Raw genomic sequence first — 17031 nt, forward strand, 5'->3', positions numbered from 1 at the left:
TGAATGCAGCAATGTACAGAGACACCCTTGATGAAAACCTGTTCCAGAGCGCTTTGGACCTCAGACTGGGGAAAAGGTTCAACAACGACCCTAAGTACACAGCCAAGATAACAAAGAACAACTCTGTGAGTGTCCTTGAGTGGCCCAGCCAGAGCCCAGACTTGAACACGATTGGATATCTCTGGAGAGATCTGAAAATGGCTGTGCACCGACCCTCCCCATCCAACCTGATGGAGCTTGAGAGGTCCTACAAAGAGGAATGGGAGAAACTGCCCAAAAATAGGAGTGCCGAGCTTGTGGCGTCATACTCACCAAGACTGGAGGATGTAATTGGTGCCAAAGGAGCTTCACCAAAAGTATTGAGAAAAGGCTGTGATACTTATGTACATGGGAGGAGCCTGTGATACTTATGTACATGGGAGGAGCCTGTGATACTTATGTACATGGGAGGAGCCTGTGATACTTATGTGCATGGGAGGAGCCTGTGATACTTATGTACATGGGAGGAGCCTGTGATACTTATGTGCATGGGAGGAGCCTGTGATACTTATGTACATGGGATGGAGCCTGTGATACTTATGTACATGGGAGGAGCCTGTGATACTTATGTACATGGGAGGAGCCTGTGATACTTATGTACATGGGAGGAGCCTGTGATACTTATATACATGGGAGGAGCCTCTGATATGTATGTACAAGAGAGGAGTCTGTGATACTTATGTACATGGGAATTTTTTTGTCTTTTATTTTTAATTAATTTGCAAATATTTAAAAAAACTTCTTTCACGTTGTCATTATGGGGGATTGTAGAATTTTAAGATATATAATGCATTTAATCTATTGTGGAATAAGGCTGTAACAACAAAATGTGGAAAAAGTGAAGCGCTGTGAATACTTTCCAGATGCACTGTATGTTGGCATGAGCACTCCCGGCTGCTATACTATTTGGTTCATATTTGTTAACCTCTACTGTTAACCCCCCCCCCCCGTCCAAGGCTCCACTGTCCCTTCTACGGGGCCCAGGACTCCTGATGTCCTGTCCTATATACAGTATAAGATCACATAGGGGGCTAAAACTTTATACCAGAGCCAACACGTTTCAGGGGTCAAAGACTGCCCCCTTCATCAGAGCTTGAAGATTACAAATTAAACATGTATACAACTTAAACTACCTGCACTAACTAAACTGCATGCACGCTGGAATTTTTTTTTTTTTTTTTCTTTCGTTTTCAGATGTATTTATTAATTCAAGAATTCGTTTCAGAAGCATTGGTTAATAGAACCGATTAGACATGTGCAGTTTGTTTCGTTCCGAATTCGTTTTTTAATGAATTTTGACAAATTTGTTAATTCAGAAACATCCAAATTAACGAAAACCTGTTTAACAAATATTTTTTTTTCTTTGTAAATTTGAATATTCGAAAATTCGTAAATTCTAAAATTCTAAAATCCGAAAATTCTAAAATCCTGAAATAATAACCAACTTAAATGATAGGTATTGGAATTTCCTTTCAAATTTGGCTGTTAGTGAACATAATGAATACAAATCTACCTGAAGTTGCAAATTATCCGAAATAACGAATACCGTATCTAAACGAATGGAGCGTAACGCATTAATAATAATAAATAACAGTAATAAGGATAACATTTTATTATTATTATTATTATTTTGTATTACTTCGTTCCGTTCCATTTGTTTAGATACGTATAACAAAAAGGGAGTTATTGCCAACTGATTGTCAAAGAGCTAGTTCAGGTCCACATCCCTAATACAACATGTAAAAACTAAGTTCCTGAAAAAGGTGGGACTTTAATGGACCAGAAATGTTCAAGGAGTAGGGAATTTTGTAAAAATACAAATTTATTACAACATGTCAGCAAAGTGCATACAGTTGACACACATGATAGTTATAAGAATACACATGAAAAACAAACAATACAAAAAAAGAAGGAAAGCCCAGATCAACTGTCGGAAAGACAAAAGAAAACTAACGCGTTTCGACAGATGAGGTAGAGGTCTTCTTCAGGGTGGGTGGGCTGACATTTTCCAGATCAATACATACAATCTATAATATCAATAGATACAAAATGACAAATGCATGTCAAAGTTCATAATGTATCTTTTGATATTATAAATTGTATGTATTGATCTGGAAAATATTAGCCCACTTACCCTGAAGAAGACCTCTACCTCATTCGTCGAAACGTGTTGGATTTCTTCTGTCTTTCCGACAGTTGATCTGGGCTTTCCTTCTCATTTTTTGTATTGTTTTTCACGTGTATTCTTATCACTATCACGTGTGTCAACTGTATACATTTTGCTGACATGTTGTAAGAAATTTGTATTTTTACAAAATTCCCTACTGATTGAGCATTTCTGGTTCGTTAAAGCTCCGCTTTTTGAGAAACTTAGTTTTTATATTTGTTTACATACGGCATTCCTTATTTCTGAAAATTTGTAAATTCGGATAAATTCGTATTCGTTACGTTCACTAACAACCAAAGGAAATTCCAATACCTAGAATTTAATAGTTAGTTATTTCAAATTTTTGGATTTTCATTCTTTCGAATTTTCGGATTTTATTTCTTATTTTCGGATTTACGAATTTTCGAATTGCGATCATAACGAATGACCCGGAAAAAAAAAAAACCCCACCAAAATTAATGAAGTGAAAACGAACACATTTTTTGGCAGTGCACATGTCTAGAACAGATTCGTTTTTGGAATATGTTTGGTATCTTCGGCATTCATTAAGGTCCATTCGGGTGCATTAAGAAGAGACGGTTGTAAAGAAGCGGGCAGCCACTGCGTGCCTAACAACCATGACTCATCTGCTGCCAGCGGGATTCCCTGCGTTCAGCAGAATGTAAACAAAACAAATACCAGTTACATTTAAAAAAATAAAAAAATAAAAAACCCCAATCCAATTTTCAGATTTATTTGAATTCAAATGAATGCATTTAATATGGATTCTTTGAGAATTGCCGGTTGTTAAGAAGCGGGCGGCCACCGCTGTCAGCGGGATTCTAGTATGGAGTTTAAGAGCCAAAATTAAAAAAACAAAAACAAATGGCTTGGCCCCCCAAAATTTATACCAGACGCTGAATAGGAAAGTGCCACAAATGCCCCACAACCACGCGCGTTGCATGTGGTTGCGGTGTATTTGTTGGCAACAATGAGGTATAAAACAGGAAATGAGGAAAAGTCACGTTGCCTCCTCACTGCCTGTTAATCACCGCTGAAAAGCAATCTGAACTCAGATTGCTCTTCAGGGGAGTGGTGGATTTAGCTGCACATCTGAAGAGATAACGCTCCCAGTTTCTCTTGTGTTTCCAGGACAGGAAGTGATGGGAAATCTCCCCAATAAGACAGAAAAAAAAAAAACGAAAAAAAGCTATCAAGGGTTCTAACCCTTTCCTATTCTACCCAAAACTAAAAAAATATTATTATTTTTTTTTTACTTGTGACTAGAGTGGAGAAGGGTTGGTGATGATTTAAATGTCCCTCCAAAAGCAATACATTATCCATTGTTGGTGGATGTTCTCTGTGACATATTATACAGTATAATACATTGCCAGCTTTCCATTAACCCTTCCATGGGGTCAGGGTAGGGGACCCCTCTGGTGGGTGGAGGGGGGGGGGGTTCAGCACTAATGTGAGTATAACAGCTCAGCGGGTACCGTTCTCTTTCTCCTGCCTCTGCCGGTGTGCGTGCTGCCGGGCCGCTGCTGCGATCTTCAGCTCCAGCTGTTTCCTCTTCACTGCGTCCGTGGGCATGGGGTCACTGAAGTGCGGGCGCAGGCGGCAGCCACGCTGGCTTTTCCCTGAGTCACCGGCTTCATGAGTCATGTCTGAGCTCGACCTCCGACACCCGGGACTGCAGAGCTGAATGACAAAGATAATAAGAGATAATGAGTGGCACCGCCAGTCCATCCATCCATCATCTATCTATCTGTCTATCTATCTATCTATCTATCTATCTATCTATCTATCTATCTATCTATCTATCTATCTATCTATCTATCTATCTATCTATTTATCATACCTGCTAGATTTGTTCCATAGGTATGTTGTGTTATGATGAAAATCCTGAAAATAAATGTAGTGATAATTCTCCCCTTGCTTTGCTTTTGAATCGTCCTATAATCCGGGGCAGGGGGCTGCTCCCCCCCCCCCCATAGCAGTGTCACCTGCCCCCTACACTCCCCCCCCCCTCCATACTGTAGTGTCCTCTGATCCTTTGTGCCCACCCAGCAGTGTCCTGTGCCCCCCCAAAGCAGTGTACTTTGCCCCCCCCAGCAGTGTCCTTCACATCACCCCCCACTGTAGTATCTTCTGCCCCCCATAACAGTGTCTTGTGCTCCCCCTCAAAGCAGTGTCCTCTGCCATCCCCCTTCACATCATCTTCCTCACACTGTAGTATCCTCTGCCTTCCCCCCATAGTAGTGTCCTGTACCCCCCCCCCCCCCAAAGCAGTGTACTTTGCCCCCCCCAGCAGTGTCCTTCACATCACCCACCCCACTGTAGTGTCTTCTGCCCCCTCATAACAGTGTCCTGTGCCCCCCCCTCAAAGCAGTGTCCTCTGCCATCCCCCTTCACATCACCTTCCTCACGCTGTAGTATCCTCTGCCTCCCCCCCATAGTAGTGTCCTGTACCCCCCCAAAGCAGTGTACTTTGCCCCCCCCCCCGCAGTGTCCTTCACATCACCCCCCCCCCCCCACTGTAGTGTCTTCTGCCCCCTCATAACAGTGTCCTGTGCTCCCCCTCAAAGCAGTGTCCTCTGCTGCCCCCTTCACATAACCTCCCTCACACTATTGTATCCTCTGCCTCCCCCCATAGTAGTGTCCTATGCCCCCTGTCCCCCTCACATCACCCTACCCCCACTGTAGTGTCCTCTGCCTCCCCCCATAGCAGTGTCCTGTGTGCCCCCCAAAGCAGTGTCTTCTGTTCCCCTCACATTACCCTACCTCCCCTGCCCCCCCATAGCAGTGCCCTGTGCCCCATCCCAAAACAGTGTCCTCTGCCCCCTTCAGATCACCCCCCACTGTAGTGTTCTCTGCACCCCGCCATAGCACTATCCTCTGTCCCCTTCCCCCACTGTAGTGTTCTCTGCCTCTCCCCTATAGCAGTGTCCTCTGTCCCCCTTCACTTCACCCCCCCCCCACTGTAGTGTCATCTGCCCCCCCCCTTTCCCCTCAGAGCAGTGTCCTGTGCCCCCCTAAAGCAGTGTCCTCTGTTCCCCTCACCCTCCCCACTGTAGTGTACCCTGCCCCTCCCACCCATATCAGCACCCTCTGCCCTCCCAAAGCAGTGTCCTTTGCCCCCCTTCACATCACATGCACCCCCCCACTATTTTGTCCTCTGCCCCCCTTTCCCATAGCAGTGTCCTGTGCTCCCCGCCCACACAAACACACACCAATGTGTAGGAAGCACTCCCCTACCTTACACGGGTGTAGTGCAGAGCAGAGAGCGGGGGGCAGCACAGTTCGGGAGCAGGAGCTGTCAGAGTTAACTTTTCACATTAACACGCTAGTGATTGGTTGCTAGGACTGCCTGGCTGCCTACCAACCAATCACCTGCTGGTTAACTTGAAAGGTGGACTGAGGCAGCTCCCGTCCTCTGTCTAGTGCTGTGATACCTCCCGCCCTCCACTCCGCAGTGAATAGGAGCCTGGGCAGGGGGGCCATCAAAGCAGGGCCATATTCGCGATCTACATATCGGCTGCCCACAGTTGCGATTGGTGGATTGCCAACCCCCGCCATAATGTATTTTATACACTTAATGGCTCAGTTCACACTCGTTAATTTATCCTTAATTCTTAACAGCACCCCAATGCACATTGCTAAAGTGATTTAGGAATCCGGGGCCATAACGCAGTAACAAATGTCACGTGTGGGACAACCCATTGAAATAACTGCGCTGCCATAAGCACAATGCACCTGAGCGGGCATAAACGCGGGCATGCAGCCCCCACCTGCACAGAAGAAGGCAGTATATCATGCATTGCTCCAAAGCAGCCTCCTCCTATTGCTCACGGCAGGGCAAAAGGGGCAGCTGCCCTGGGCCCTATCATTGTTGTGGGGCCCAAAGCAGCTGCCTCATATTTGCCAACTATCCTGGTTTAAATTCCCTCGCCCCTTGAGGTTTTAGTCCTGTGCTGTGTCCCAATATCTCAGTGTGAAGGGCTGCTACTAATGCTACCCAGCTCTGCCCTATTGTTGTGTGCAGATGACTCACCTGCAGACCCCGTGTTTACATGTCAATTACCAGCATTCATATGTAAATAGCGGCAGCCGGCGGCATTGATATGTATGTTATGCCCCCCTGAGGTCATATCCACAGTAATCTCTAGCAACCAATCAACAAGCAGAAATCATGTGCTGTAACCTCTAGCAACTGATCATTGAGCCATAATGTGTGCTGTAACCTCTAGCAACCAGTCATGGAGTGGTAATGATACACTGTAACCTCTGGCAACCAATCGCAATAGCTGCCTGATCTGATTCAGTAAACTGATTCGGAGTCTAGCTGCTATTTATTTTATGTCTCAAAGCAGGCGGAGAGAGCAAAACTGCCTGGGGGGGGCAAGAAAAGTTTTGCCCAGGGTCCAATCAATATTAAAGACAGGCCTGGCTGGGACTTGTGGTGCCTAACCTAGGACTGGAGCCTGACTCCGTGCAGCTCATCCTATCCTCTCTCTGAGCCAATACAGACTCAGTGAAGGATGTGACAGGGGAGCGGAGCCATCCATTCACAGGGAGATTATTGTTGGTTGTTCCAGTCTGTGGGGTGGATGTACAGATGATGCGGCGCCACCTCCGCACTGATGAAAAAGAACGATCTATTTTCTGCATCCGGCTATAGAATAGACTTCATAGAGCGGATACAGACCAGAACTGCTAATGATCGGGTGTAAAAATGACAATATTACCTTCAGGAAGCCCCACCCTGATCGAGACAATAAAGCCTCCTATTTCTAAAGAAAAAGGAGGCCGTGTGCTTCCTCCAGCCGACATTGAAAAGCCAGCCGACCTCACATAAGATATACAGGGGGGGGAGAATAATGATTTGATCCCCTGCAGATTGTGTAAGTTTTGCCCACTTACATAGAAATGAAGGGTCTATCATTTTTATCATAGGTGTTTTTTATATGATAGAGACAGAATATCAACCAAAAACCCAGAAAAAAAACACACACGATACAAATGCTATGAATTAAGTTGCAGTTCAGTGAGTAAAATAAGTATTTGATCCTCAAGTAAAGCATGACTTAGTAGTTGGTGGAGAAACCCTTGTTGGTGATCACAGAGGTCAGAGGTTTCTTGTAGGTGGTGATCAGGTTTGCACACATCTCAGGAGGAGTTTTGGTCCACTCTTCTCTACAGATCTTCTCTAAATCCTTAAGGTTTCTTGGATGTCTCTTGGAATCTCAAAGTTTCAGCTCCCGCCATTTCTCTATAGGATTAAGGTCTGGAGACTGGCTAGGCCACTCCATGACCTTAATGTGCTTCTTCTTGAGGCACTCATACGTGCTTAGGCGGTATGTTTTGAGTCATTGTCATGCTGGAAGACCCATCCATGACCCATCTTCTACTGGCTGAGGGAAGAAGGTTCTCATCCAAGGTTTTACAATCCATGGCCCCGTCCATTGGCCCCTCAATGCGGCAAAGTAGGCCTGTACCTTTAACAGAGAATCAACCTCAAAGCATCATGTTTCCACCTCCGTGTGTGAATGTAGGGACGGTGTTCTTAGGCCCCATACACACTATCAGATTTTCTGCTGAGTTTTTCCTTCAGATTTACCAAAACCATGTAGTAGAAGGGTCTACCTGATTGCATACACATTGAAACTCCCAAGGTTTGACCTCATATTATATGGTTTTGGTAAATCTGAAGGAAAAACTCAGCAGAAAATCTAATAGTGTGTATGGGGCTTTAGGGTCATGGTCAGCATTTTTCTTCTCCTCCAAACACGGCACAAGAAGGCACATGTACAGGCCCGTCTGAAGTTTGCCAATGATCAATACTGACTATCAGTGCTGGGACAAGGTCATCTAGAGCCCATGCCAAATTGCACCCCCCCCCCTTTCCCTCAAAATGTATGAGCATTATATGTCAGCGAAAACACCCCCCCCCCCGTGCAAATCTGCCCTACCCCTGCTGAGACCGCCCCTCCCAGCCCAAATCTTTGCCCCACCATCCCCTCCAGCTCAAATTCTCTTTCTCCACATATGCCCCAGCACAAATCCCCCCCCCCCCCAAAAAAAAAAATTAGATTTTTGGTTGATACTCTGTCTCTATCATATAAAATACACCTATGATAAAAATGATAGACCCTTCATTTCTGTGTATGTGGGCAAACTACACAATCTGCAGGGGATAAAATCATTATTCCCCCCCCCCCCACCCCACTGTATACTGAATATTGCATGCTCAGTAATGTGTCAATGTAACACTTCCAGGTATGTATCACCTCTCATATAGATCACAGTCCTCCCCCTGACAATGCCTTCTTCTGCTTTTCTCTTACAGAAGGACGGCGCAGTCTTTGTTAAAGCATCATTCAGGGTCACCATCTGCTTCTTGGACTGAGATGTCGGCTCAGAGATGACACCATCATGTAAATTCCCTACTAATGCAGCCGTCATTGCGATCTACTTACACTAGGTTTGAGGTCAGAGGGCACCTCGGTGCTTAGTGCGTTCTGGCAGCTTGGCGTTGCCATTGAGACGGTGGGTGATTGACAGCTCTGACCCTCTGACGCGCTGCTATCAGTTTTCGGGACGTCACATGATCCGCTTGCTGGAGGCTCTCCGCTGTCAGTGCTACAACTGTGAGGAGAGAAGAGGGTCAACCAACATCCATCATCAGCAATTCTCACTGCCTGCACCTCCAAAATATAACATCTATACATGTCATGTACAGAACTCAGCACAGGGATGGTAAGAACCCCTCATAATGGGTACAGCGAGTGTACGGACCTGGGAACTCAGCATAGGGATGGTAAGAACCCCTCATAATGGGTACAGCGAGTGTACGGACCTGGGAACTCAGCACAGGGATGGTGGGACCCCTCATAATGGGCACAGCAGGTGTACAGACCCAGGAACTCAGCACAGGGATGGTGGGAACCCCTCATAATGGGCACAGCGGATGTACAGACCCAGGAACTCAGTACAGGGATGGTGGGAACCCCTCATAATGGGCACAGCAGGTGTACAGACCCGGGAACTCAGCACAGGGATGATGGGAACCCCTCATAATGGGCACAGCAGGTGTACAGACCCGGGAACTCAGTACAGGGATGGTGGGAACCCCTCATAATGGGCACAGCAGGTGTACAGACCCGGGAACTCAGCACAGGGATGATGGGAACCCCTCATAATGGGCACAGCAGGTGTACAGACCCGGGAACTCAGCACAGGGATGGTGGGAACCCCTCATAATGGGCACAGCAGGTGTACAGACCCGGGAACTAAGCACAGGGATGGTGGGAACCCCTCATAATGGACACAGCAGGTGTACAGACCCGGGAACTCAGCACAGGGATGATGGGAACCCCTCATAATGGACACCCTTTAAAGCTTGCACCACTGTAACCAAGTACACTGTATGTGTGAATAATTCCTTAAAGTATAACTACAGGCTTTTTTAGTTTTGGATAGGGAAGAGAGGGATTAGAATTGAATAGTTTTACTTGAACAAAGAAGGCCGTTAACATAAAACCTAAAAATTAAATAAACTAAAATAAAGTGCAAAAAAAGTCCAAGTAAAACCAAATGGTAGGAATCAGTTTATATAAAGATAAATGTCTCATAGAACGGTAGCTTGATAGAAGGAAAACAAAGCATCAGTCCAACATCGATTGTAAAATTTATAGATTGGCCGCTCTCCTCCAACAATGACCAAAAGGTCAAACCAGGCTCATCAGATAGCGAATGGGGAAACCTGCTGGTGGATCTGCGGAGACATTCAGGTCCCAAACGAAGACGAAATTCTGCATGGAATCTTAGCACCAACACATCCTGCGCTCACCACTGGGTCATTCCATAGATAGAGTAAAGCTTGCTCCAAAAAACGACTACTTCTTGTGTAGATGGCACTGCTGTTATCACAATAGATCGATTTATTACATTGGGATATACTTGCGACCATTCCTTGCCCATAGTACCATAGCGGAGGGAGACAGGAAGTGAGAGGAAATCTACCCCTTGGAAGGGAAATCCACTCCAGTAAGAGTTATCTTGATACATTTTACAATCGATGTTAGACTGAAGCTTTGTTTTCCTTCTATCAAGCTACCATTCTATGAGACATGCATCTCTATATAAACTGATTCCTACCATTTGATTTTACTTGGACTTTTTTTGCACTTTATTTTATTTTATTTTATTTTGGGGTTTTATGTTAACGGCACATTATGTTGAATAAACGCACCACTCCCCCCTTCTTTTTTCATTTGTTTATGCAGTTGTTCACATTATATTTTTGTGTTTTTTTGAGTTTACTCTGATTTTTTATTTCACTGTTCATTGGAGTTTGATGTTCTATTTTCACTTTAAACTACACATAGTAGCATGCAAGTTTCATCCCTATAACGAATAGTTTTAATTGCTGTCTGTGCCCCTGTTAGGCCCCTTTCACACTGGGGCGGTGAGGGCATCGGCGGTAAAGCGGCGCTATTTTTAGTGCCGCTTTACTGTCGTTTTAGCGGTATTCGGCCACTAGCGGGGCAGTTTTAACCCGAAAAAGGGTTAAAACCACCCGCAAGGCGCCGCTGCAGTGGCGTTTTGCCGGCGGTATAGCCGCTCTTTCCCATTGATTTCAATGGGTAGGAGCAGTTTAGGAGCGGTGAATACACCGCTCCTTTCACCGTTCCAAAGATGCTGCTAGCGGGACTTTTTTTACCGTCCTGCTAGCGCACCGCTCCAGTGTGAAAGCCCTCAGGCTTTCACACTGGAGTGAAAGGGGCTTTTTTTTTTCAGGCGCTAGACAGACGCTATTTTTAGCGCTGTGGCGCATGAAAAATGCCTGAGTGTTGGAGGGGCCTTTTGGAGACTCACCTTCTCTATCTGTCCTGGTGCATAAAAGTGAAACAAAATCCCAACCTCTGGGTTGTCACCAGCACCAGGAATAGTGGAGAAATGGGGTAACTAGTCCTGGGGACAACCAGGGATTCCCTCACTTTGGAATAATTTCCTTTCACTTCTGGTTTTGGATATGGGACAGGAAGTGAAGGGAAATATCACCAATGGGACACAGATGGAAAAATAAACTGATCCTTCCTGGAGTTTAGCTAAAAAAAAAAAAAAATATATATATATATATATATATATATATATATATATATATATATATATATATCAACACAAAATAAAGTAGATGTTAAACTGTACAAAACAATAAATAAAAACAATACATTCTGTGTATGAATGAATTTACCTTTTCTTGATAAGGTCCAGAGCGGACCCTATGAGGCCATCCTTCATCTTCTGCAGCTTGGCACTGTAGCCGGACAAGTCAGTTGCCTCTAGAAGCAAAGATGGACAGCAAGAAGAGTGGGCTTCAGAAGCATGACCATGCTCGGCCACACCAGGGAATCCACCTAATCTACGTGCATCATCATGGGGTTCACACACAAGCTGGTCTTTCTCACTATGCATGGTTAGAGCCTGTAATGGGAAACTCGGAACAGGGCTGGAACAAATGGGAGCGGTGAAAGCAGGTCGATATGAAGGGCAAGCTCTGTTGTCTAATGGGCTATACTCTACAGGGAGTGGAGCTGTGCCATCAGCATTGCCATTACTCGAACACATCCTGGGTCGGGAGTCCGATGTCTCGCTGCTTTCGATGGCCGGGGATGTAGATGTATCCTCCATAGTCATTGTCTCTTGGTCTGGCCTGTGGCTGGAGGTGTCTGTATTAACTGTCCATTGAGAGTTTCCATCTTTATAGTCTTGCTCTGGCTTATTTTTGGCCAAGGATTCAGCAATTTCCAAACCCTCGTTCCCCTTTGTCGTTGAGTTTTTCTCCTTGTTGCGCATTCTCTTGAACTCTTCGAATGTTGGGATGTACAATTTGCCCTTAGTGCCTGGCCTTTTAGCAGGGTCTGTTTCCCAACCTTTCCCGGGACACAGTGTCCGCTCACTGAAAGACTCGGCAGTCTTTGACTTGACCAAACCACCACCGTCAGCCTCTCCTTGATACAGCGTCAGGTTTGGCGAACTGTTTTGCCTTCTTAGTTGCAGCCGTCTCCTGGCCTCCTGCTTTATGTGCTCTGGAGTAGTTCTGTGGGCTAAAAAGCTTGTGCAATGCCTGACCACTGCATTTGTGCTATTCGAAAGTGCAGAAGGTGTGCAGCAGGCCAACATACGCTTGCAGTGGTGGCATGGCCTTTCCCCCGGGGTTCTGGCCACACAGTCGGCTATCAGAGTCTGTGGGCGAATAGGCCTAGCGGGCTCCACGGTCTTGGAGCTGTGAGTTCTGAGCTTTTCTTTCAGTTCCCGTTTGGCATCACTGTAGGAGACCTTGTCGTCCACTGTAGGGAAAAGCCAATGATGAAGTTTGGCAAGTGGGGGCATCGGCAGGTCCCGGTGAAACGCAACCCTGTCCGACACGCCCTGGACAGGTAAGTTCTCCTCCAACCCTTCCGACAGGTTGCGAGTGCTTCTACAGTGCAGAATAAATTCGCTATCCAAGTTTCTGTAGTGTGCAAACATGCTTGACTCTGCCCAATGTAGGTTCTCCAAGCTCCGATACAGCCTGGGTTCAGCCATAGCACTGGGTACTGTGTTGCCTACTTGCCATGCCCGAAGAGGGTGGCAATCTCCGCCCACAAAATGGCACCCTACACTCTTTAACGGATGCATGCTGCTCAGGAAGGGCTCCTCTAAGCCATGGTTTGTGCTCAGCGGGTAGCTGTAGGGGCTCAGGGTGGTTCTGGAATGTTCATGCAGATCATCAGCAGGGATGTATGTCATAGCAGATGGACATGGGAAGTTTGCACACGGATGTTGGAGGAGATAGAGGGGCCCGGGAATGCAGCCGTGATGATGCGAAGTGTCCATAGCATGGGGAGCAGGCCGCTTTGCTGAGAGTACTCACATGCTAGCAGTGGAGCTGAGCACTCTTTGTGGAAGCCGGAATGGGGACATGGCTGGGGTAATCCGCTCAGTCGAGGTGCCCTTCCAGAAAATAGAAAAAAAAAAACACCATCAGTAATTATATAAACCAACTGGACTCAACGTTTGCATAACAGATAAATCACAAAACGTCATTAGGATAGGATAAAAAGTTTGATTCTACCTTTAAACCATTACAGAGTATACAACACGACTTCAGTGGCTTTCAGTTTACAAGGCTAACATACAGTAAATCTTCACAGCAGCCAAGAGGACCATTACTAGAGCATGAAAGATCCCAATCTTGTCTTTTCTGGAGTTCAAGCATGGAGTGTCACAGACTACATTTATTGAAAAATTTACAGCAATATAAGAAGATACACTATATGGCCAAATGGTTGACCATCACACCTATAGGAGCTTGTTAGACATTCCACTCCAAAACCAGGGCCATTAACATGGAGTTGCCTCCTGCCCCCATGTACATTAATATAGAGTTGTCCCCCATTTTGTGGTTATAATATCTTCCACTCTTCTGGAGGTCTGATCCTGATGTTGGATGAAAAGATATGGCTCACATGTTGGGTCTAGCGTTGGGCACCAAAACGAAACCTGGCTCGCCATCGGTGTTCCAATTCATCCCAAAGATGTTCAGCAAGATTGAGGTGAGGGCTCTGTGCAGGACACTCGAGTTCCTCCATGACCTCAAACCTACTGAACACCTTTGGGATGAGAAGACCTCTTCCCAAAAGTGTTTGGTAGGGTTAGTTAAGGCCAGGTATTGATGTTGGTTGAGAATACCTTATACCAAAGGTCTTCCAAAAGGTAGGGTTGATGTCCAAAGGTGTTCAGTAGGGTTGAGGTCAAGGCTCTGTGCAGGACACTCGAGTTCCTCCATGACCTCAAACCTACTGAACACCTTTGGGATGAGAAGACCTCTTCCCAAAGGTGTTTGGTAGGGTTAGTTAAGGCCAGGTATTGATGTTGGTTGAGAATACCTTATACCAAAGGTCTTCCAAAAGGTAGGGTTGATGTCCAAAGGTGTTCAGTAGGGTTGAGGTCAAGGCTCTGTGCAGGACACTCGAGTTCCTCCATGACCTCAAACCTACTGTACACCTTTGGGATGAGAAGACCTCTTCCCAAAAGTGTTTGGTAGGGTTAGTTAAGGCCAGGTATTGATGTTGGTTGAGAATACCTTATACCAAAGGTCTTCCAAAAGGTAGGGTTGATGTCCAAAGGTTTTCAGTAGGGTTGAGGTCAAGGCTCTGTGCAGGACACTTGAGTTCCACCACATCAGGCTGGTCACACCATGTCTTTAGGGAGCTGGCTTTGTACAAGGAGACACAGTCATGCTGGAACAGAAATGGGTCTTCACCAAACTGTTACCACAAGTATGGAAGAGCACAGTTGTCTACAATGTCTTTGTATGGAGGAGCATTACCAGGGCCCTTCACTGGAAACACTTGAACTCAGTCATTACTTTATGTTCACATTCTTTATGGCCATAGGTGTGCGCAGCCTACTGCATTAGGGTGTACACGCCAAAGCTCAAACACACACATGCCTTTCTCTGCAGGCCCAGCCCTCACAAACTGAAGCATAGTAAACACAGTTTACTATGCAGGCAGTAGGGGGAATTGACACCTCACATAGTTATTAGGTATTAGGGCCCCCCTTGGACATCCCATGTGCATGCCTATGTTTATGGAAATATAGTACAGGTGTGATGGGCAGTTGCCACTGTCTTCCCTGCTACATGTACATTGCTGAACATAGATGTTTCTGCAGAAATCTTTGATGTTTTTTTGATAACCAGTGAAATGATTTTAATACATTTGCAGAGAAAGAAAACAGCTTCTCTGATATATTCTCATACTTGATAAGGAAATGTGGCTGCTGAGATAAATTTATCTCCAAAGAGGTTTTTTTCTAAGTGACATGGCCCACTTTAATCTGCGCGGTGATAATTAGCTGAAGACGTGAGCCGATTATCGGCAGAGGTAATGAGCTCACAATTTCTCCGCTCTCCGCCTGCTAAATGCTTAACTTTTCTCTAAAACAGACAACTTCATCCAAAGCAAATCCAAACCTCTGAATGAACAGCGTTTAGTTTCCTGTAAAAATTTCCCAGAATATGATAACAAGACAAGTATGGCAATAAATAAATAAATAGGAAAAAGAGTAAACACAAAAAAAAAACCATTGTAGTGAAGGAGGGGTCCCTCAAGCCACGCATCGCTGAAAATCCTGTAATGGAGAAGTGTGAGGCAGTCTCAACTTAGGCCCCAGCCAGGCGACGTCAACAACGCGTTTCACTCCACCCTAAAGCTTAAAGTGGTTGTAAACCCTTACAACCAACTTTGACCTACAGGTAAGCCTAGATTAAGGCTTACCTGTAGGTCCAAGAAATATTTCCTAAAACGACACGGTTTAGGAGATATTTGCCGAAAGACAGGCACCGCTGTCTATGGCGCATGCGCCATAGACAGCGGCGCGCAGGCGCACTGAGCGCGCCGCGGTCAACAGCGATATGCCGCGAGTGGCGGCTCCTGTGCGCATGCCCGGGAGTGACGTCATCGCGGCTTCGCCAAATGACAGCGGCGGAGCGGTGAGACCCACCGAGAAGATGGATGCGCCGGACTACAGGGGAAAATCCTGTAATGGAGAAGTGTGAGGCAGTCTCAACTTAGGCCCCAGCCAGGCGACGTCAACAACGCGTTTCACTCCACCCTAAAGCTTAAAGTGGTTGTAAACCCTTACAACCAACTTTGACCTACAGGTAAGCCTAGATTAAGGCTTACCTGTAGGTCCAAGAAATATTTCCTAAAACGACACGGTTTAGGAGATATTTGCCGAAAGACAGGCACCGCTGTCTATGGCGCATGCGCCATAGACAGCGGCGCGCAGGCGCACTGAGCGCGCCGCGGTCAACAGCGATATGCCGCGAGTGGCGGCTCCTGTGCGCATGCCCGGGAGTGACGTCATCGCGGCTTCGCCAAATGACAGCGGCGGAGCGGTGAGACCCACCGAGAAGATGGATGCGCCGGACTACAGGGGACAGCGGTGACTTCGCTGGCTCCTGTGTCAGGTAAGTGACACATAATGGACTACGATGCGATGCATAGTAGTCCATTATGCTTTACCTTTGCAGGGAATGAAAGAGGAAGTAAACCCATCAGGGTTTACTTCCTCTTTAATCATGAGCGAAACGCGTTGGGACGTGGCCTGGCTGGAGCCAAGGCTGAGACTGCCACACACTTCTCCATTACTGGATTTTCAATGAGGTGCGGTTTGAGGGACCTCCACTTTACTACATGCTGATGTTTGGAGCCAAGACAAGCTCCGTTCCTGGCCGGCGCTCCTAGCAGTTGGCGACTGATTGTGATCCTCTAGGAGAAGCCTGAGTTTCACCCACATTTGTACATAAAAAAAAAAAAAAAACACAATGTCTTATATTGTGAAGGTGAACGGAGTGCAGAGAGGTAAAGTGAATCAGGGGAGTGAAGGTACGCTTCATTGTCTACTTTGCAATGGACTCCAATGCATTTTGCTCCCAATTTTTGTGAAAACTTCAGAGAAATTAACATTTTCTAATGATGGACCATCGTGGTCTGGAGAGGTGACCTAGTTGTAGATTTTTGGTTGGCTCTAACAAAAAAAAATCCCAATCCCAATCCCATCTGCAGGTCCTAGTGAGGTAGAGGGGGAGGTAATTCGGTATAATAAGCGACAGCATCGGAAGAAGCTTCAAACAGAGTATAAAATGCGTTCATCACCGCTCACGCATAAAAAGCGAGCAGAGAAATGTTAATGTGTTAATCTATAAATCTGATAATCTGGAACCTAATCCACTCGATGTAAATGGGGGTTCCTCATATGATAATCTTCTCTTTTCTTGAACTTTATCA

The 17031-nt window shown here is 45.9% G+C and overlaps 1 protein-coding gene across 1 annotated transcript in view; it reads right to left on the minus strand.

The window, feature by feature from the left end:
- LOC143925105 (uncharacterized) overlaps nt 1-17031 on the minus strand; it is a 171612-nt gene that overhangs the window by 25764 nt on the left and 128817 nt on the right. The window contains exons 2-4 of the mRNA XM_077449718.1: nt 11445-13186; nt 8665-8833; nt 3682-3886 (exon numbers count right to left, since the gene is read on the minus strand). Coding sequence (XP_077305844.1) covers nt 3682-3886; nt 8665-8833; nt 11445-13069 — 1999 coding nt within the window. The 5' untranslated portion in view covers nt 13070-13186. The remainder of the gene's footprint in view (nt 1-3681; nt 3887-8664; nt 8834-11444; nt 13187-17031) is intronic.

Source organism: Lithobates pipiens, unplaced genomic scaffold (assembly GCF_037356315.1).
Source record: "Lithobates pipiens isolate NorthernLeopardFrog02 unplaced genomic scaffold, aLitPip1_a1.2 Scaffold_22, whole genome shotgun sequence".
NCBI classification, from domain to species: Eukaryota; Metazoa; Chordata; class Amphibia; order Anura; family Ranidae; genus Lithobates; species Lithobates pipiens.